The sequence below is a fragment of the Toxorhynchites rutilus genome, chromosome 2, assembly GCF_029784135.1.
Source record: "Toxorhynchites rutilus septentrionalis strain SRP chromosome 2, ASM2978413v1, whole genome shotgun sequence".
Classification (NCBI taxonomy): Eukaryota; Metazoa; Arthropoda; class Insecta; order Diptera; family Culicidae; genus Toxorhynchites; species Toxorhynchites rutilus.
In genome coordinates this window covers 68720183-68742817 of record NC_073745.1, presented here as the reverse complement: position 1 = coordinate 68742817, position 22635 = coordinate 68720183, and the positions used below count along the sequence as shown (strand labels likewise).

Here is a 22635-nt window from a genome sequence, read left to right as displayed (position 1 = left end):
GCTTCATCATATTGAGCGGATTCGGATCGGCTCGCAATCAAAACAATGCAGCTCATCAGCTCATTACGGAGCTGGAGAGCTGATGAGCTGATGAGCTGCTGAGCTGTTGAGCTGATGAGCTGCTGAGCTGTTGAGCTGCTGAGCTATTGAGTTGAAGAGCTACATAGCTCTACATAGCTGTGGATCGCAAAAGCTGCAGAGAGTGTGAATTGAGAAACGCGAAAGAATTTTTCGTCTCCCGTGCTTTATGATATGACGTCAGTTTGTTTTCGTGTGTCCCTCTTCGTTCTTTAGCTTTAGCAGAGATGCCAGATAGGAAAAAAGTTTTTGTTTTGAAGATATTCAATTCGTTACTTCATTAAATTTTTCTTACATTGCCAAACAAAATAATACACATTATTATATGCTTGTAAATAAAATTACTATAGTATATTGTTATTTAAGCATGACTGTGGAAACACATAAATTTATTTCCGCGTGCTGAACCAAAACAATTCAGAAAACAATCCGGCATAAATGCAGATGATTGATAATGGTCCTTTTGTTACCTTTTCCATCGCGAATAATTATTTAGTCGCGCCTATTATTGGATTTATTTTATTTTATCCTTGGATGCAAAAAAATATATCGGTAGTTTTATCAAAAAATTTTGTCTCGGCCAATATTTCTGAAGGCATTTGATTTGACTACTTCTGGTTCTAAGCATCTTCTTTGTTGGATTTCGGCATTCAATATTTGTTGTATATTATATTATTAGAATTCATATTAGTTTTAGTTTGTGTACAATTACAAATTAAATTCGTTTATTTTTTTGCTTTCCGGCTATTAAGAAAATGCACACTATAAAATGTCCCATGGTAGTTACGTTTCACATGCAATTGTGTGGACAACCGCAAATTTCAACTGAGCTGAAGAGCATGTTCCAAATGAGCAGCTCACTTGCATGAGCTGAACGGCTCTGAGCCGCTCACCATGATGAGCTGATTTGCCCATCTCTAGTTGTATTGGGCACCTTACACGATCAACCGGATTGACAATAAGTGTCTTCAGTATCGTGACAGCTAGGCTTTCAACATCTGATCTAACCTCAATCAATATTTTTCCACCTTACACGGTCAATATCGCCCTCAACCCGAGACAACGAAAATATCCGCGATGGCTAGTGGCGACATTCGAGTTTGGGATCCAAACTATTCTCTATCAGATTAGAAGGCTAAAAGGCAATTTTCAATTGGTAAAATTTGAATGAAAATATCTACTTGGTATTATTTAATTAGTTGAAGCGCGTAGTCCTAACCTTAACTTAACCTACTTCCTCTGAATTTTCAGATATTCCTACTAAAATGTATTATTATAATATAACGTCAATTTCAGACATAATTTTTGTATGGGATTTTCTCACCACTTGCAGAAAAAAAGTGATTTGCATTCACATAGAATACTAATTTGATTCGTAAAAGTTAATTTTCATTCATAATTTACACTTTAGAATTCGGTTTTTCTTCTAAAAAATACATCATAATACTCGTTTCACAAATACAGACTGTTCCTTTCAGTTTCAGAGATGCCAGATTATTTTAGTTTGCGAAAATATATGCAAGTTATTTTATCTGCAAGCAAATGTTTTTATTCCATAAATGAGACTATGACAGTAGAACCCCGATTATCCGCGAGCGGGTGATCCGCCCTGCGGATTATTCGTGACTGCGAGTTCCATAGTAAATCAATAGGCCTTTCCGGAATTTGTTAGTGAGTGGTAGGCCCATGCTCTTTTGTTGTGGTCATGGCTTTTACATTATTTAGCCACTGGTGTACACGACCTTATAGATGGATAGTTGATTGATTTCTGTATTGATAGAACATAGTTTTTATGTTGAAACATCTCTTTTCGTGTTTGCATTTTCTTGTCCTTTAATGGGTCATCCGCGATTTTCGTTAATCGCGGTGAGTTTGCCCGACTATTCCGCGGATAATCGGGATTCTACTGTAGCTTGAATTAACACATGATGTTTTTTCATCTGTGATTTTCCCAGATCTTCTCATTCTCCAAATTTTATAGCGGAGTGTGAAGAAACACACAACCCGCTCACTAGCGCAAAGAATGACCGAGTTCAACGTTAAAAAATTCCTAAAACGTTGTTAAGTTTCATCCACTCTCTCACCATCACATTGTCAGTTTACTTTGAAGTTTTGATTTGTATCGTGAAAAGTACCGTATTTTGCTATTCAAAGTATCGGTTTTCCAAACCAAAAGCTTCCATTTATGATTCCTACAATTTCAGTAGTTTATAAATTTTAATTGCAATCGCAAGAAAGACTAACAAAAATTAAATCTGCGCTTGCATATCTGGCAACTCAGTCTGGAAGTCCGTGAGGTAAAACGTCAACATCATGCATCTATATGAAATGTCACGATATTGTTATTAAAAATCCATGGTTACCTTTGCTTTATTTTACATACCAAACGAATCGGAAATTCCCTATTATTTGTGTGATATGCTATACATTACGATCCCACAGTCTTTATAAGGTTTAAATTGATGAAAATTGGTAGCAATCCCATTTCCCAATACATTTGTTCTGTCCATTTGTGTGCTTTCTCGAACAGAGCTGTCAATAACGAGCAACGAAGGGGGAATCGTAAGTTTTAAAGTCTCCGGGAACAAAGGGAAAGAACAAAAATGAAGGGGAATATTTGACTAGAGTATAAACAGTGGATCTCGCTGAGGCAAACTTTCATTCTTCGTGGGGACACCGACTGAACAACATCGTTGCTGGGCGAGCTGGCAGAGAGGAATCGAATGCCTTCCTCAAGGCAATGGGTGTGGAGGAGTAATGTTATGAATAAAGTAAAGTTTTCCAAGGGCCTTTTCGAAGGTTACAGACGAATGAACTGAAGAAGTTTAAAGAAGTTAAAGAAGGAAGAAGGAAGGTAAACTTTCAGTATCGTTCTGTATTCAAAGCAATGAACATCGCTTGTTCTTCCTTTTTCTACGACATCACATTCCTTCGTTTAGGATTGAGCTGAGGACGCGACAAAATTACTCACGCGCTGATGTCTCTGGCATTGCAATCATTACATCATACTGACGCCATTGCATTAAGGTTTCGAGCTACACAATTGTGTGGGGAATCAACAAGCTTGACTATCGTCGGCTCACCAAGAAAATAAATGTTCTGGAATTTTGGTCTCGCATTACGGCAGCAAAACTCTCTTCACAAAGAATGAGAGTTAAGCTAGTGCAAATTATGCAGCCGTGATGATGAATATAAACAAGGAGGGGAGATAGTCGGAGGGAAATATTTGTGCTAGGGTAATTAGTAATGAATCTCTGCTAAGGCAAATATTCAATCTTTTTCCAAGCAGTTAACATTGTGCCTAAAAGTGCGATTCCACTGGCAATTCTAAATAATATTGAAAAAAAATATTTCAGGGCGATCATACCATTCTACTTAACAGTTATTTATAAAATTTCACAACATTATAAATAGTATCCGAAATTATAAACAAGCGACTTATATAAAATAACAGCTTAGTTCTACGTCAACAATGCGGTCGTATCTTGGACACAACCTCCTATAATTTTTTTTCACTTTTTCCCAAAAATGACTTTTATCAAGAACTCATAACTTTTGAACCACTAAGCCGATTCAGATGATCGATCCATCAAATTGATGTTAATTAGCTAGTCTTTTTTGGAAAAATATCAAACTTGCAAGAAATTTGCATTTTGTTTTCGTAATTCTTGATTGTATCCGTTTTTATAGTTTACATGGTTTCGGGACCAACGGCGCTATATTTTTCTATATTTTTTCTTGAAAACTGAGGATTTTTTTACACATCTACATTTTTTACTCAAAACTAGTTTTTTTTTTCTTTTTTGAGTTATAATTTTTTAAAGTTGACCGATAGTTCGGAATATTTATTTCTTCCCATTTTTCCTATTCTCAAAAATTCATAACATTTGAACTGCTAGAGCGATTCAGATGATCGATATATTAAATTAAAGCCTAGAATTTTTTGGAAAAATATTGCACTTGCGAAAAAAAATAATTTCGTTTTCGTGATTCATAATTTTGTCTGTTTTTTTTATAGATAAAAAAAATATTTTATTGCAAGTGTGAAACTATTGACTTAAATTAAGTATGTCGATTATCTGAATCGGTTCAGTAGATCAAAAGTTATGAATTTTTGAAAAACGTTATTTTTGGAAAAAAGGAGTAAAATGATTTTTTGAACCATCGGATAAATTTGAAAAATCTTAATTTAAAAACAAAGAACACATTTTTGGATATGCTATCTAAAAAATTCTCAGCTTTCGAGAAAAAATATAAAAAAATATAGCGCCCTTGAATGAAACTATAAAGAACAATTACGAACAATAACTAAGAAAACAAAATTATTTTTTTTGTGAGTATACTATTTTTTCAAAAAAAGTTGATGGGTCTGAGCCTAGGGGCACGGACGGGATCTTGACATAGGACTGTGATTGTGTGTAGTAATTGCATTTAAATTGAGTTTTTCATTGTTCAAAATCTGTATTTTTTTCTCTTTTGATACATCAAACGGATGCCCTGGAAAAACGTATCCTGTATGTACTTGTATCATCTAAGTGGGTTAGATGACATGACGTGGTAGAATTCTGTACCACATTCTGTTCAAATCTTGTTCAATCTTATTTACGTGGGTATACTCTTTCGATCTACTAAATCAGCAGCCATTTAAATTTATTTATTGCTTTTTCACATAACCAAACAACCAACTCGATATTATGACATCCTGGACCACAATTACACAAATTTTTAGTAGTGAGACCTACACGATAAAAACATGAATGGAGCGCAAATTGATTGAACAACATACAATATAATATAACATTAATGCCTATTATAGGTAAATGGAGAATAATTCATTTTACGCCCGAATTTAGGCAAAAAGATTGCTCGTTGCGTCGGGGAGGAAGCGAGTGGATAGTGCAATCGGAAGAAAACATACCCAATTAAATCGTCAAATTGTTAACCTTTTTTACTAAATCCACTGTTCATGTTTCAAGCAAAAAAAAATCTGGATAAATTTCCTGTCTAATGATATATAACACAACATATGTCGCAATAACCATTTTGAGTAACATGCGTTTGAAAACTCTTAATAAATCGTTACATTTATCGTAGAGTGACCCCTTATATGGAAATCAAAGTCATAGCCCTATGTCAAAAACTAGCTAACTGGGCAATTTGATATGTCGATCATCTGAATCGGTTTAGTAGTTCAAAAGATATGAATTTTTGAAAAACGTTTTTTTGGAAAAAGGGGAAAAACTAGATTTTTCGAACCACTATAAAATGGAATGGGATCTAATATTTAACGATAAGGAACAAAAATACCAATTTACATGAAAATCTGAGAACGACTATGTCGGTTTGGCATAGAATATATATATATATATATATATATATATATATATATATATATATATATATATATATATATATATATATATATATATACTACAATAAAATATAGTTTGGTGTTAATTTCCCCGGCAACTAAAAAGCTGATTACTAGAAACCAATTGACGTTAACGTTTCATTACCTTGTAAATTCTAGATACAATATCAACAGAGGGTATTTAAAAAAATAAAAATGGCTTTTTACGGGGTGTGTTCGAAGAAAGGAAATTTATTCAGAAATAATATTTTTATGTTGTTTTTAAACGCACATACATTATTTAGTCGTATAATTATTGTATCATTAAATTTATTCCGATGAGAATGCTTTAAAATATTTCAACTGATGCTCTTACCTCATTTTAATTTTTTATTAAATGTTCAGTATCTAAGGCGAAGCTCCATTCGTAAATTACACATTTGTCATCATTGGTGGAATACAACCATAAATGTTGTCATGAATAGCACAGCAAGTTATGATTACAATACATATGGGTTTATTTCGATAATGCAAATATTAACGACATTACACATAAACCGATAAAAATGCATTATAATATTTGTTGCTAAAATTGATGATGCTAAAATTAATAACATTATATATGAACCTCCCACCTTATATATGATGTCTCCCACCCTTCTAGAGACATCTTAACATTATGTTCAATTTTTAGAGCGTAAATCATCTGTCAATTTTTTCACTGTTTACTTTTTCTTGCCACAAATTGTTGCCACTTTTTTCTCTCAAGTTCCACTTCTCTTCTCTGGTGTAAGGTCCGCTTATGATCCATTTGTTTTTGTTTGAGATGACAGTTTAGCGGAGTGGAAAAAAGAACCACCAGTGATGCCATTTGGTTTGTTTAATTATTCAGTATTTTCGACTAACGAACTACTCACGTTGACGATATTGGGGAAGAGGCATGACAGTATGGATTTGCAGAAGGGATGAATACACTTTTAAAATGAAAATTATGAATGAACATGAACTAATCGTCATCATCGTGAATAGGTAACAGCGTTACGGTCGTTGTTAGGTCGATGTTTTTTTCGTCGATTGGATTGTGGTTATCACTCGGTCGATGCTGTCGACTTGCTCGATAGTAAAAGTAAAGCGAACGAGAAAAATTCTTATCGAATCGATTTCTATAATAGGGCCCAATATCAATAAATCCTGTATTTGTCTTTCCGCGTCGTTACGTGCCGGTTACGCAAGTGCTGGATAGTATAATATCATCTCAATTGTATATATGGACGTCATGCCAATCAAAAATGTGCCCAACGCCCCAAACTGTTGGACGCATGTCACAGGTCGATCGATATAATTCGGCATAGTGTGAAAGCGTGAAGCTGGCTGTGAACTTTTGGCAACGTCTAACCGGAAGATCTAAGGGTAGGCACTGAAAATTAAATAAAAAGATTTCGAATGCTTATAAATCGAGCATTTCTTAATGGATCGCAAAGATGTTTGCATCAATTGATATGAAATATCTATACGCATCCATCACAATGAATAAGATTTTATTTTTCTTGAGATAAACAATTGAATAAATGTGAAATGTCAAGCATTGTCCAAATGCACCATGTGCCACGTTTCGATTGGTCCAATTTGTGCTCCTCGAATAATCCGAGTAACCGCCAGTTGAATCAAATAAATTTGGCAGATGCTTTCCGAAAATCTCATTCATTTTCTAATCGCGGGACAGAACCGATGTGCAATCATATGCGTGTTTTAGCAGAAACGACAAAAACGACAGCGAGCAACGAGTTTTGATTTTTTGGGGCTCATACACTAAGAGCCCCCGCAGACTTTAGAAATTTCATCGGCCGAGTTTTGTACGGTTTGGGCTAGTGCACAATAAATACAATACGGTACCGCGACTTATGAGAACTAAACTTCGAACTAAACGACACGAACGAACCTAGGTAGAGCGGACTGAATCAAAACGCCTGTCAAAAAAATCCAATTTAAATGTCAAATGAGATCCAACGATCAGGAGTGTTATTTTTCTTACGATAATCAACACTATAAAAAGGGTATTGTTAGCAAGGGCAAAAATAATTAAAGTTATAAAACGAACGAACTTCATTTTTCCGTCAATTGTTTAATTGACGCAACGCATTTTTAATGTCCCCTTTCCTTGACATAAAGTTTTTCCGAACGAAATAAAAACATACGAAGTCAGAGTCACGTAAATGTTTACTCCTGCGATTTGAAAATATTCAATAAAAAGTGAAACGAAGAGATGGCAGATGTATTTTGAAAAAAGTCTGTAAAAACATGTGAATGTCAGTTAAAAATGTGGAAAAGTCTGTAATTGTTCGCAGATCTATAGAAATGTCTTACACGTTAATTTTCATATATTCATTAACACTTTGTACATCGCGATGTACGTAAGGCGGCTCGCACACCGGAGCAATAAGCAACTAGAAACTGTTAACATGCAATAAGCCGTATTATCGCCAATGAATTCTTCCATTTAATTTTTGTTGATCTCGCACACCGACGCAATACGATATCGCTATCGCCTTTACAGAGCAACACATGTCGCTAGCAACGCCGTGTCGCTAGCAACGCCGTGTCGAAGAGCAACTTATCGCCCATATTTTGACAAGTTTCGTACATTAAGCCGATTGTTTGCATAATGTCAGGGGTTTTTATTGCTCTGGTATGCGAAGAACAACAAAATATGTTGCCTGTTGTATATTGCGTATTGCAGTTTGCTAGTTGCTTGTTGCTGCGGTGTGCGAGCCGCCTAAGATTGTATAAATATAAAAGTGGTAATTTTGTTGTTTATCGCAAAACATTAGACCCGTATTTTTTTATCTTTTCATTACGGTGTGCATTTCCATTTTAGGGTGGTCCAAAAAATCAATTTTTTCCACTTTTTCCCAAAAATGAAATTGTAATTATTGATTGAGTTAGTTTTTCATAGTTTTCTCGGTTAAAGATAGAGGGCGCTATATTTTTAAATATTTTTTATGGACGATTATTTACATAACATATCTCGATATCAGAGATGCTAGAATTATCGTTTTTAAGTTATAATTTTGTAAATCTAACATGTTTAAAGTCTTCGATCAATATTCCTATGTGACTAAACTAGACCTATGCGACTAGAATCCAATCTTCCCGCAAGTGTGATATTTTTCCATTCAAAGTTTGCTTATTGGCTTCAATATATCGATCATCTAAATCGGTTCAGTAGTTCAAATGTTATTATTTTTTGCAGAAAGTCATTTTTGAACAAAGGGGGAAAAAAGATTTTTCTAACCACCGGTTAACTTTGAAAAATCATATCTAAAAAACAAAAAAACAGCCGCTCTGATATCGAGATATGTTGTGTGAAAAATCCTCAGTTTCAAGAAAAAATATAAAAAAATAATAAAAGGCTAGGTCATTAGTTTCAATTTGATATGACGATCATCTAAATCGGTTCAGTGATTCAAAAGTTATCAATTTTCATTTGTCATTTTTGGGAAAAAGTGGAAAGTATTGATTTTTCGGACCACCCTAAAATGAAAATGGGCTTCCTAATGAGAAAATAAAAAATACGGGTCTAATGTTTTGCGATAAAGAACTAAATTACCACTTTTGAAGAAAATCTGAGAACCACTATAACGGTTTTGCATGGAATGGCTGATTATATACCCGGCAAACGTTGTTTTGCCATACAAATTATTTCTAGTGAATATGTTAGTTGTAAAATAAAAAATTATGTGTGTTGTAAGTGTGTTTAAATGTTTTTTTTTGTCTACTATGATAATTTTTATAAAAATCAGTATTTCTCCGTTGATATATTGAACATCCACCAAGGCTTGCGGTCTTGTCGTTGGTGAAATTTATAAGAAAGTGCAGTGAATATTTTCCTTCCGCCATGCGAGGCTATACAAGTTTTAGAAGTTTATCGAACAGTAACCCATATTTCGTCATAAGCAGACCCGGAAGCAAATGTAAGTTGTTGAAAATAGAATGACAATTTTTATACGATGTTGTTTAAATACTTAGAAGACATAGTCCTGACCCAAGCTTAACTATTTTTCTATAAATCTCCTTGCATTTCTGCAAAAAAAAATATCTTATCCAGAACAGAACATAATTATCAGAGACAATTTTTATTCAAGATTTTCCCTACCTGCAGAGAATACAATTTTTTATTAATTGTGAATAATCGTATCCTCCCTTTCGTCTGCAATGATGTCAGGACAAAAGTACTCATGTGTATGAGTTCCAAATTTCATTCACACCAGATGGGCCAACCAGAAAGTCTACCGGGCCGCAGGTTGGGTATCGTTGGTCTAACGTCATGTGTATTGATATAAACTAAATGTAATAACTTTTCTGTATTAAAACTATGGAAAAATGTCATACGGTGAGTCAAATATCTATGATGTGATGAATAGAGCATCTCATTTTTCAAAAACCTGTGAAATTTTGTTATATCCAAAAAGTCTGCAACAAAAATAAAAAGTGTTTTACAGATATGTCTGTAAATTTATAAACATATTTGTAAATCTGGCATCTCTGGTGGTCTGAGAATTTATTGCAAGAAATCGCTTGAAAACATGCATGAATTTGCTTGAAAATGAAGTGGATTGAGTCCGCATAACTTAGTTTAGCACACCTTTGTCAAATTAGGTATTCGAATGTTTCAAAACATATAAATAAAATTGTCTTTTTGATGATTTATAGTAGTTTGATAGTATATTTTTACGGAATCACATGTTTCAAAGGATTATAAAATACACCTTCTATTCGTGTCAATGCGCCCCTCATTCGAGCTAACTTTCAATCGATCGCCAGATGATTATTTGGCACGTATTCAGACCTTTTCTGGATTATAACACTTACAAATATTGTAAACACCATACTTGCGCACCATTTGTATCAGATTTACATAGCAATTTTGATGAACTCAATTCTGATCATGAGTAGTCCAATTCAATAATGTTCTTTGTCCACATGATTTCTATGGCAACCGCTTGGCGCGCTGCAGTTTGTTTATTGTGTTCGTGCATAGCAGAAATAAAGTTTCTCTGTGTAGAGTGGGTTGAGGGTAACACTTTTAAAATGCCCAAGAATATTCTGAAGAAAGCCTAAATTATGAATGGATCAATATGATGACAGTAAACTCAAACAATGGTAAATGCAACATCTACTTGAGAATTCAAATGTTTTCATTCAAAAATGGTGATTTCTAAAACCGGACAAATAATGATCATTTTTTGGACAAATCATGATCAGAGGTGGTCAAACCATGATCATAATTATGGTAGTATTAACAACTATAGACTTGGGGCTTTTCAACAAGCCCAAACTCGTATTGATTATATGTGATTTTCATGAAGAAAATTCGATTTGCATTTACTAGTTGCGTAAAAACACTCCAAATCGGACGAACCAAGAACATTCACCCTATTAGAAGGAAAATTGAGACGAGACCAGTGAAAAACGTATTTCTCAACAGTGCTATTGTTAATCAGCAAATATCAATTATCATCTGCGTGATGCTACAAATAATATAACAGAGCCTCGCAAAAATCAGTTTAAAAAGTTGTATTTTAACAAAAATAAAAATCTTGAAATGTTTCAAAAGTTATTATTGTGCTTTCATTTCGACCTAACTCATTTTCGACATCACAAACCGCTCCTCTACATATTTCTTTTCCTTTTTCCTATTCCTCGACCAATTTCAGGTGTGCTTTCACCCAACTAGCAATGCTGACAACGTTCTGCAACGAAATTTTTGTGAAATCACTGTTTACATCAACAAAAATTGGCGCAAAGTCAACCGAAAACAATGGTAAGTGGTAATTGAGCAATGCCGCAGCAGAAAGCCCTCGTCGATCGCTTATTTGGTACCATTTATCAAATTTTTCACTGTGTTAAAACGTGGAAATGTCGATCCAAATGGCGTCGTCGTCGTCGTTGCCGTTTCCTTGTTGTGTTGACATTTCACACGAAATGAGCGAGTGTGTGTTGACGAGAAGCGGTAGACGTCAGATTCGATGAGCTCGATGGTACATGTGTGTGTGTGTGCCTTTCGGCTACTATAAGAATGTAAACAATACAAGGAGCGTTCGATTTTCCTTCCCCAAGATGAAACTGACAATGATTATTAATTTGAGCTGTATTTCAGATGCTTGGCGAAACGGCAGTCGTCTTGGACGACATGCATCACCAGATAGAGGAAACGATTCACTATTGTTACGTGTGCAATAGTGCCATCTCCAATTCAACGAATAATCTCTGCCAGCTGTTTCCGATAGTGAGCGAGGAAGATGAAATCGTTAGCCCGGCGAACATTCTTGCAAACATCCTACAGATCGATATAACTCCGGAACTGTCCCACTCGCAGGTCATTTGCATTGACTGTGATATCCTGTGCAATGAATATCAGCAACTGCTGGATCGATTGGATTCCATCAAGCTCCAAATGACCGTCAGTTACAACAGCACCGTAACGAAGCTGGCCGCCAGTTTGACGGCAAAAGAACTCGTTGACGCGGAAGCCGAAGCTTTGGATGATTCTAGCATATCACAGGATTTGGATTTGCACGATACCAGCACCGAAATTGTAAGTTGTCTACCTTGAATTATGGTAAATCTTCATTGTAGTAATTTTTGTTCTGTGAAAAGATGGCAATTCCGATCGATGAACTGACCAGTGTCGTTTCGGGGCCATCTACTGTAGACATGGATTCCGACATTGAGAGTGCCACCCATGCTGTGGTCCACCAGATTCCAAGTCTCCATTTAATGAAGCACAGCATCAAATCAAACCAGGATCAATCCCTGAAAAGCAACTCTCGATCGATAATAAAAATCATACAGAAGACGCTGCCAAACAGTACCGTAACATCGTCAGGATCACTCAAACAGGAAGCGGTTGATACATGCGAGGTACCTTCGGCTGCCATATCGATGGAGCAATTTTTCGACGGGAGTGACGGAAATATGGTGGAGATCATAACCGATGGCAACTCGACGGATTACATTTACGAGAATGTAATCGAAACGATCGGCGGTTCAGATGAAGCGAATCCAAGTGGGAGTGATGAAGCGTTAACGCTCGACTCGGGCAGTTCGGCCGGTATTCAGCACCATCATGACAATCTGGTGGGTGATGTGGAATTGGCGTTCACAGAGCAAGCCTTCGGCCAGGAAGCGGACCCGGACAGTGCCCAAATACTGATTGCGGCAGCGAACGAGAGCCTCAATCGAATCAAGTCGAAGCTGGAATCGGTGAGTGTCCTATTTCTTATTTCTGACCTTTGAATGTTTTTTTTTAATTATGTACACCAAGGACAACAGTTTCCTTGTTATACGTACTCAAAACCGTCAAACAGTTTGTAACGAACAAAAAAAAAGAAATTAAGTTTAACTGAAAATGATTAATGAATATCAGTGTGACACATAACAGGATGGAATGGTAGATGAAGTATGAAGTGTGGATCTGTAAACAAAAAAAAAATATATCGTCATTGAATATGAAGTTTATGGGAAAGAAACAAAAATTAAGTTGAAACTACTTACGATTTCGTGATATTTTGAGGTAAAATACACAAGAAATCATGAAGTTGGTTTATTTTTAATGGATAGGTCTGGTATTGTGGTTTCTTTCCATTGTCTTATTCTTGTTATTAGTCTCATTCTAAGGCATCGGGAGTAGTAGCTTTTCGGTGAAATAATGTACGTTTGCAGACTATCACAATCAAGTAGTATTGGTTCTTCTGCTCAACCTATCATAGAAGGAATTGTGTCGTTGAGAATTGTTAATGTGAGTCATAAAGATTTGATTATTTCATTTCGTTTCATTTTTGTGGTGCGATGTGATTCCGATCTCAATAAGTGTTCACATGATCAGCGCTGCCATCCACCTAGTATTATATCATTTTTCGCTATATAATTTCTCATGTTGCCGCAGCCCGGAAGACACTCGCTTAAGATGTTCGTCATGTCGTCATATACAGAAGATATTCGCTAACTGGACTATCTTCAACTGGACATATCTAGAACAGGGCTTACGTTAACTAGGCTACAAAGCAGTTATGTATCAATAATAGATGTCATCTTAAATTTGAAGAATTACTTTTGCTGTTTTGCAATCTAATTTCGAGTCAAATTCGATAATAGTATTGATTTTCCGGCCCAATTAACGAGCGATCACCGTATGGGTGATATTTTCCTCGTTACTTTGATGAAATCTTGCATGAAATTTGAATGATGCATGAAATCTTGTATGTTTACATTCGTAAATGTTCTGGCTAATTTGTTTGATAGAATGAATTATTGCACACAATTTTGTGTTGCATACATGAGAACGAAGTTGAAAGAAAGAATGCATAATACATGATTTACCTTCGCATTCGCTCGCAAAACATACCTCTTTTATTTGTTAAATTGCGCACTTATTTTGTTATTTCCACTATTGAAGTCTCAGGCGCTGGATAAATTTGCCGTCTAATGGTATATATTATAACATATATCGTAAGAACGATTCTGCCTAATATGCAGTTGAAAACTCTTAATAAACGTTACATTTTTCGCAGAGTGACCCCCTTATATAGAAATCAAAGACGTAGTCCTACGTCAAAAATTTTAAAATTTCAAAAGATTACTCAGAAAAGGTTGGTCCGATTGATTCGATGTCTTCCGAAATGTTTTAGGTTATTATTGGAGCTATATGGAGAAAGTTTGCACTGTTAAAAAACTATGGGTGGGTTATACCTATGATATAACCGCACGGTTGACGTAGTAATCATTACGATTCTTCGTTCCAAATCTGACGTATAGCATGATGCTTGTTTATTTCATTAGTTTTTACGTGGATTTTCAAAATACGTGAACGGAAGAATTGCTAAACGATCGATGTATTTTACATTTTCCGAAGAGTTTCGTCCATTGAAATCTTGCACACATTAGAGAAAATATTAGAATTGTTGCAATATTTAAATCTCAACGCTTAATTAATACCAGAACAATGGCGATATCGGGAAGGTATTTCCCGTGAAACCGCATTGAACTTGGTATTAGCAAAATGGAAAGAGAAATTGGAATGTAAAGATACTATCATTGCTGTTTTCTTGGATCTGAAACGCCCTTTCGAGACAATTTCTGGGACTTTGTTGTGGAGGACGATTAAGCGCTTTGGAATTGGTACTGCATATAAGTGGTTTGAAAGCTATTTGTATCACAGAATTCAGCGGACTATTTTTAATGATTCAACTATCTGATCCGGCAAACTTTGTCCCGCCCAAAATTTGTTTTTTGTTATCAATACCTTCAAACATTCGCGTTTTCTTACTATGAGCAAGTTCATGGGTCCAATCGCAGAACTGTTCATTGATGGATCTTCTAATCGACCCCGTTGAATTTACCTTTTACTATAAAATTCCTAGTATTTCTAACAAAGCACGTCGTTATAATATCAGATTATTTTCCGACACAATTCTCGTTCAAGATTTTTCAACCACTTGCAAATAACATGTTTCTCTGTTACATGGAATAAAAGTTTTATACAGAAAATATGATAGAATAAAGACAACCATAAATCGGACAATTCCTTTCTCGAGTTCTGCTCTTAAAGGGTGATAAATAAAAATGAGAATTTTTTCAATCACATATAAAAAAAATTTTTTTTTTCATCGATTTCAGTATTTTTATTAATAACATAATGTATTTTCTTCAAAAAATGTCAGATGTACAACATAACCTTTTTTTTCAAACTTGTGCTTGAACTTGTATTTCACTTCAGGCAGTGTGGATGACTTGTCGCTGGAGTAGTAATTATCATTTCCTGGAATATGCGTTTTGGACAGCGGAAAATAGCTTTCGTCGTCCAGAATGAAAGACGGTCCGCGGTATTTTTTGGTCATCCACCGACACTGTGATTTAACCGTCTCAATCTGCTCCTCCGTGTACTCCGGCGACCTCGTCTTCTTCCTGCAAACGATTCCTTCCGTCTTGAGGGTCCGATGGATCAATACGTGGGAGCAGCCATATTTCCGACCGGCGTCACGCAGGCTGGTTGCGTCCTTGTTGTCAAACAGCTTCTTTAACGATATCTTCCTCTGTTTCGTCATTATCGTCACCGGACGACCACTTCCGACCTTCCGCTCTACGTTCAGGGAACCCAGGATACGATATACCGTACTGACAGGTACATTTTCTTCCTTAAAATGTGCCACCGTGAACTTTTTTCCTTGCTGGAAATGCGTTTCGTAGAACCGTACAATGCGTTCGCGGAGCACGTGCTGTTTTCTGCAACTCGTAACGCTGCAACGCAATTGCAAGAGATTCTGATAAAATAAATACTATTTTTGGCATTTTCTTTTAAAGAAGAGTCTCATTCATGATACTAACTGTCTCTTTGGTCTCAACACCTCGAAAACGACAAAAACCCGAATTTTTCAATGATGTCGCCTAAGTTAAGACATTTGGAGTTCTGTTCAAAAGCGTTTGAAAATTTTCATGCGGAATACTGGTAATAAGGGAAAACCACTGAAACATGAAAAAATGCAAATATACGTTCCAATCATTTCTGGTCGGATTTTAAAAAAGTTTGCAAACAATACACTACAGTACAGTAGACTTTCAATATGAACGTAGGTAGGTTTAGCAAGTTTTCACACACCCAGAAAAATCCTTGGTAAAAGAAGTTACAAAATATTTGGTAATGAAAACATTAGTTGAATGTACATATTGTCTGTACATATTACCAACCGTATGAAAAATGAATTTCAGATGCAATACACATCCCTGCTAACGATTGGTACATTTTACTACATGGTGTTGGTAGCTTTGACGATTATCATTCCTGGCAACCGCGAAGAAAATATATATCTGTCACTGTTTCAAATTTCACCGCGCAGCATTACATAAATTTTATGTTGAGAAGAGATCTGTGACGCTGACAAATGGTGTGATATCAGCCACGACAAATGGAAGCGGCCCAGGAAAGGCTGCTAAGTTAAATAAGAAAAAGAAAAACAAGGTTCACAATGACAACAGTGCTAAGGTGGACCGAGGATCAATTGAAAGTACGATAAATAGTGTTTTGTTCGTTCGCTGGAACCAATGAATCGACGGTAATGTGAATATCCGGCTATTTGTAGGTGGCCAAATTCCCAGTCAGGATATGCTGATGAACTTAGGAGCAACTAAAGTTGAGTTCGCTCAAGTCAGCGAAAACCCCAGAAGAGACGCTCAATAAAGCTTTCAAGTTCTGACTTACACAGCCGGTGCCTAAGGCACGGATGAATAGAACCGATAGAGGCAAATCAAATCCATGTTTAGATTCGATTATCAGTCGACCTTCTTGAAGTGAGTACTTGAACCATATGGTTGGTGTTCGGAATGCCACTGTGGAGTAAGAGTAGTCAAGTTCGGTCGGCTAATAGGATTCATTACGGCTATTCCTGGCACTCTCAATGCAGAATCAGAAGGATAAATCTTACTGGGGCCATTCAAGCGGTCTATACGGCAGGTGTTGTGCTGCCAAAACCGGTAGCTTCTCGTCGCCGCTGGAATAGGTCTCTGAACCCGAAGAAACTGGTTGAGGTAAATTCGGTTTGGCTTGAGACATATTCCGCAGATTAGCTTATTGATCGAATAGCTGCAGGTTAAATTTTCTCATCTCTTACGGAACATGATGATGCAGAGAACAATCAAACTGCATAAACTGTCGGATGATACGAAAATGCCGAACGAATTCCAATAAATATTTTGAAACTTTATAACAATTCCTAAAGCGTTACATAGGGGTTTTTGAAAATACGAAAAATTGCCGAAACGACGGTTTTTTTTTTTCTAAAGCGCATGAAAATTGAAAAAATGAGTTATCGAAAAACGGCTGTGTAACGCTTTAAATAATTCATTTTTACATGCTGATAAAAAAATCTAGTTGACCCTGAGATATCGATACCACCAGTTGAAAAACAATGTTTCGAGAAAAACGCGTTCAAAAATTCGTAAAGCAATACTATATCCCTTGAGGTGATTTTATACTTTTGGCTGTAACTTTCCAACGAAATAAAATATCGAAAAATCCTAGGACCTAGGACAACATTCCTAAAAGCATAAGCTTTTCAAAAATGTAAAAAAAAACAAAAATTCGATTTTTTCGATTTTTCAGACCGGAGTCCCCCCTTAAGTGCGCTACACATACACATCACCGTTACCGTCCCGTCAACTTTTCTCTTGGACTTATTTTGCCGACCTCAAAGTTGCCGGTGATGTTGTATTTGAATGCTACCATACGATTTCCATGGGATAATATTTGACAGTTCATTCCTTTACATTGACTTCATGGACGTCACACATAGTAGCGCACTTTACATTCGTCCACGGAAGAAATACAAATGATTTGAAAGTTCACCTATCTGAACTTTAGACAAGAATTCATTACAGTAGCGGATAGTGCACGGTGATTTGGATTTGGGACTTTAATTAATACTTGCTCTATGGAGTTGAGGGAAAGCTTCTCTCAGTGTTTAAGACCTCACCGTTCTCGTGCACATTTTGTCATCGCAGCAATCACTGCTCACTGCATTCACTCCAGCCGTATGGCACCAGCCATGTTTTTGGTGCCAACATCTCAAACGTCAGAAGTATTTGTTTTCTTCAAAACAGCGATCCGCGTTGACGGCAGTGAGCTTCGTTTACTAGTTTAGGGGAGCGTCAAAGAATAGCTGATTTTCAGTCGGAATGAACGTTTTCAAAATTAAAATTATGAATGAAAATTAGCTTTTCCATATCAAATTAGTATTCTGTTTAAATAAAAAACATTTTTGTTTGCAGGTGGGGAAAAAAGTCTCATACGAAAATTGTTTATGAAGACAATTTTATATTATAAAGAAAAAAATCAGCAACAATGTTCGAATTGTATGACCATATGGTTGAATGAAAGTCAGAAATACATGTTTCTAATAATTAAATAACATAATGTGAAAATTTTCATTCAAATTTTAAAATTTGAAAACCGGCTCCGTGTCTTCTAATCTGGTAGAAATTACACTTACGATTTTGGGACCCAAATTATGGCTCTAACTTGAAGTCGCCACCAGACGTCGACGACATCGCGAATTACCAATTTACCACCATCTGACATATCGTGATGTCGATGATGAACTTTTGCAGCAGAGGGATAGTGAGATAGGCGGTGACGGTAGGTAGAGTGAGATAGCTATAATCCTGTCATACACCTGATACACTCTGTTTATTCAAGATGTATGGCACGATTCTCGCTATCTCACTCTATCTACCGTAACTGCCTATCTCACTATCCCTCTGTTGTAAAAGTTCATCATCGACATCACGAAATGTCAGATGGTGGTAAATTGGTAATTCGCGATGACAGTGGCATGGTGTCGACTTCGAATTAGGACCATAATTTGGGTCCCAAACTCGTTAGTGTAATCCCTATCAGATTAGAAGACACGAAGCCGGTTTTAAAATTTTGAAATTTGAATGAAAAATTTCACATCATGTTATTTAATTACTTGAAACATGTATTTCTGACTTTCATTCAACCATATGACTAGACAATTCAAACATTGTTACAGATTTTTTTCATTATAATATAAAGTTATCTTCATAAACAATTTTCGTATGAGACATTATTTACATCGCGCTTTTGGACACGATTTTTTTTAGCGCCTTTTTTATAGTGAGATTATAACTTTTTGTCCATGATTTTTCCATTTTGGGGCACTGTACACTGAACTTCATTAGTTGTCCGTTGCAACATATAAAAAAAAATTAAAAAATCAGACAACTTTTTTTTAAAAAATAGTTTGAAGTGTTATCTTCCAAATAAAGTGAAACTAAAACACATTTTTTAACAATGCATGCACAAGCTTTTCTCAAAAAAAAAGGTCAGGTGGTTGTCAAAATGGCAAACTTATGCTGCAAATTGTCCTTTTTGGTAATAAAGAATGCGTTTGCAATAATTTGAGCCAAATCAAAAAATACAACAATAAAATTAATGAAACAGCTCTTTTGTGGAACATGGAATTCTTTTGTTATGAAAAGTAAATGTACTCCGTCCTCTTATCACCTGTATTATTAGCATTAATTCTAAAATACTACTTACGAAGCACCGCGTGGGTGCAAATAAAATAACACTTTTCCAAAATTCAGTCATTACTCACGTTCAAAACCCGAGACTCTTCTATCCGAGAGATTCGAGGGCGAAACTCACAGTTTCACCCGGACGTATCCCTAGGAAGAAGATGCGGTTGCCGTTTGGCGGCTGCTTTTACTGGTCCCGATCGAGCGAGGTTTCGGCAGCAGATTCATAGCCATATACGCGATCAGCATCGCCAGCAAACACCAGATCGGGACCATCATCGCGTACAGTGGGATCGTGTTGTACTCTAGCTTGAGACAAATTGCTATCTGGGAAACAATTTTAAGCAGAATTCCCGCCACATAGTACTCATAATGACGGAATGAGATGAGCCGGTTTGCGTGCTGCCGCTGGATGATTTCAATGACGACCCAGGTGATTAGAATAGTATCGTACAGCCAGAGGGGAATGAACACGATAAACCAGTTCCAATTGATGCGGCTCTCGAGGCGGAGACACAGCAGTATCAAAAATACTAGCAGAATGAACCAAGTGAATAGGGCCCGTTGCACAAAGCCCATCTTCCAGGGAATGGCTGAAAAAATGAACCTAGTTAAATTATTAGCTCACTTCAGAAAATAATTCATTTGATCACCTCTTAGGATAACTCTGTTTTAGGTAAAGATGCTGCAACACCAAATTAAACTATGAAACCACAATCGTGCAACAAGCATAGCAAAAATATTGTTTATACATATCGCACTTCCATCTGCACTGCAGTTGAGTAAATGTCAAACACTGCATTGTGCTTTATAATAGCGGTTTAGAGATCATGGCCCCATTGAATGTGTTTGTGCTAAAAAGCAGCATTGATTCTTGTTCAGCTCTGTCTGATAAACATAAAATGTGACGTCATCCACTGCTAGTGTGACTCTCTTGCTATCATCGCCAGTACCTCGTGGGAATCCAGATTTGGCAGCACTTCGGTGTTTTGAAATATTTTCGGCAAAAGTCGATGAAATGTTTCATGGTACAATAAACGTAAATAAAATGCCAGGTATATTACTTCTCATGTAGTGGTACACAAAAAAAAGCTTATAGGTAGAATCTCGATTATCCGCTAAAGCGAGTTTTTCACTAGTTCGGGTTTTCGGGTTTTTCAATAAGTTTTTCAATAAGAGCACTAAAAATTTTTTTTTTTAATAAAACAAAAACGATTATGGATATCAATTCCTTTTCCTTTGTGAGAGATCGGATCCCTTCTTAAGAATAAGATGAAATGTAAATACATATTAGATATAAGATAGGTTTAAGAATTGAGTGTGATGAGTGTGATTGAGAGTGTGAGTGTGATCATTGTCAACATATCCTCATATCCCCTCCTTTTCCTGAAGAAAATATGTCACCCTTCTAAACTCGAGTTGACCGCGAGTAATCGGTTTCCTATATTATTAACATTAGAATTAAGGAAAAATGTATATAAGATAAACTTTACGGGATTTCTTTCATCTTTTTAAAAAAATACAACTTATTGCTGGAAGAGCTAAACTAGAACTAACTTTATTCTCATTCCTATGTTCGAGGGAAACCTATTCCTCACTTAGAATTATGCTGACTTAAACTGCGTTGCTAGATGGAGAACAATGGTTGTTTGTTCAGGACCGATCGGACGATCGGGCGACGGGATAATTTATGAGTTTATTCTCGTACGCTTACTGATGTTTATGGGTTGATGCTGGCATGGCTTGAAGTGCTGATGCTGTGGGAACAATCGATGCTCGAGAAAGTGATGTCTCCGCTTTCCTTGGTATCGGGTCCGGCTGGATGTGCGAGATGAGTGATGTTTCTTTGTTAGTGACTGATTTTTTTTTATCCAGTTCATTTATTTGTAAGGCTCAATCGCATAAGCTTTGCGGAGCCGCTAATTCAAGGTTTGTTTATACAAAGTTTCAACTAATTTCTATGTTTAGTAGGATTCGACCGAATACTCGCGGTTTACTCGAGGTTAAAAGGGCAACATTTTTGTGGGACGGGTCAGGTTGGGGATATGGATATGAGGTATCGTTGTCTCAACCGAGGGTTGCCGCACGCACTGTAGCATTGTGCATAATGACCAGGGATAGCATCTGGTGTTCGACTAGCTGTCGAGGGTGGGCGACGGTGAGATGGGGGGACAAGACAAACAAACTAATAACGAAAAAGAAAAACACAAAAGCATTAAATACTTATACTAGACCGTTTCACAAACATATAGATCAACTGCATATAGCAGATGTCGCGAGTTCCCAACACGTCTCTAACAGGAACATAGGGTTGTCTTCCTTGAACCTCAAGGGCATTCAAAAGGTACTCTCTGGCTGCGTAATTATCCGTACATTGCCAAACTGCGTGATCGATGTCATCGTAACCGTTTCCACACCGAAAGACATTGCTTTGAACAAGATTTATTCTGTGGAGATGCACATCTAGCGAGTAGTGGTTGGACATAAGTCTACTCATTACACGAATGAAGTCACGACTTAAGTCCAAACCTTTGAACCACGCTCTCGAAGAAACCTTTGGAATAATTGAATATAACCACCGCCCAAGAATTCCAGTGTCCCAATCGGTTTGCCAACTCAAGAGGGAACTCTGACGCAGTAATTGGAAAAATTCATCGTATGAAATCTGTCTATCAAACAATTCGCCTTCCTGGGCACCCACCTTTGCGAGAGTGTCCGCCTTCTCATTGCCAGGAATTGAGCAATGAGAGGGGACCCAAACAAAGGTTAACTTATAAGATCTTTCGATCAGTGCACTCATCTGCTGTCTCACTTCTGTGAGGAAATAAGATGGGTGCCTACTAGTTTTCATCGACTGGAGAGCCTCAAGCGAACTGAGACTATCCGAGAAAATGAAGTAATGGTCTGCAGGCTTGTTGGAGATCATCCCCAATACGAAGTCGATTGCTGCCAGCTCGGCAACATAAACGGAACAAGGTTCCTGCAGTTTACGGAAGGCGCTTGAATTTTCATTGAAAACACCGAAGCCAGTGGATCCATTGAGGCGAGACCCATCAGTGAAGTATCTTTTCATGCAATTGACTTTTTGGTACTTTCGGTTAAAAATACGGGGAATG

The 22635-nt window shown here is 36.6% G+C and overlaps 2 protein-coding genes across 3 annotated transcripts in view; one reads left to right on the top strand and one right to left on the bottom strand.

Moving 5' to 3' along the window:
* LOC129765822 (zinc finger protein 845-like) overlaps positions 1–22635 on the top strand; it is a 50043-nt gene that overhangs the window by 12205 nt on the left and 15203 nt on the right. The window contains exons 4-5 of the mRNA XM_055766258.1: positions 11586–12023; positions 12086–12691. Of these exons, the coding sequence (XP_055622233.1) occupies positions 11586–12023; positions 12086–12691 (1044 nt within the window). The remainder of the gene's footprint in view (positions 1–11585; positions 12024–12085; positions 12692–22635) is intronic.
* Positions 18966–20329, bottom strand: LOC129764796 (transmembrane protein 60). 2 transcript variants are annotated; one of them, XM_055764287.1, is made up of 2 exons: positions 20173–20325; positions 18966–20126 (listed from the first exon to the last, which is right to left on the bottom strand). In XM_055764287.1, the coding sequence occupies exon 2, from the start codon at positions 20096–20098 to the stop codon at positions 19670–19672; it is 429 nt and encodes a 142-aa protein (XP_055620262.1). In that variant the 5' UTR covers positions 20099–20126; positions 20173–20325; the 3' UTR covers positions 18966–19669. The 2 variants fall into 2 exon arrangements, with proteins under 2 accessions (XP_055620262.1, XP_055620261.1); XM_055764286.1 differs by having other exon boundaries at positions 19069–20112; positions 20173–20329.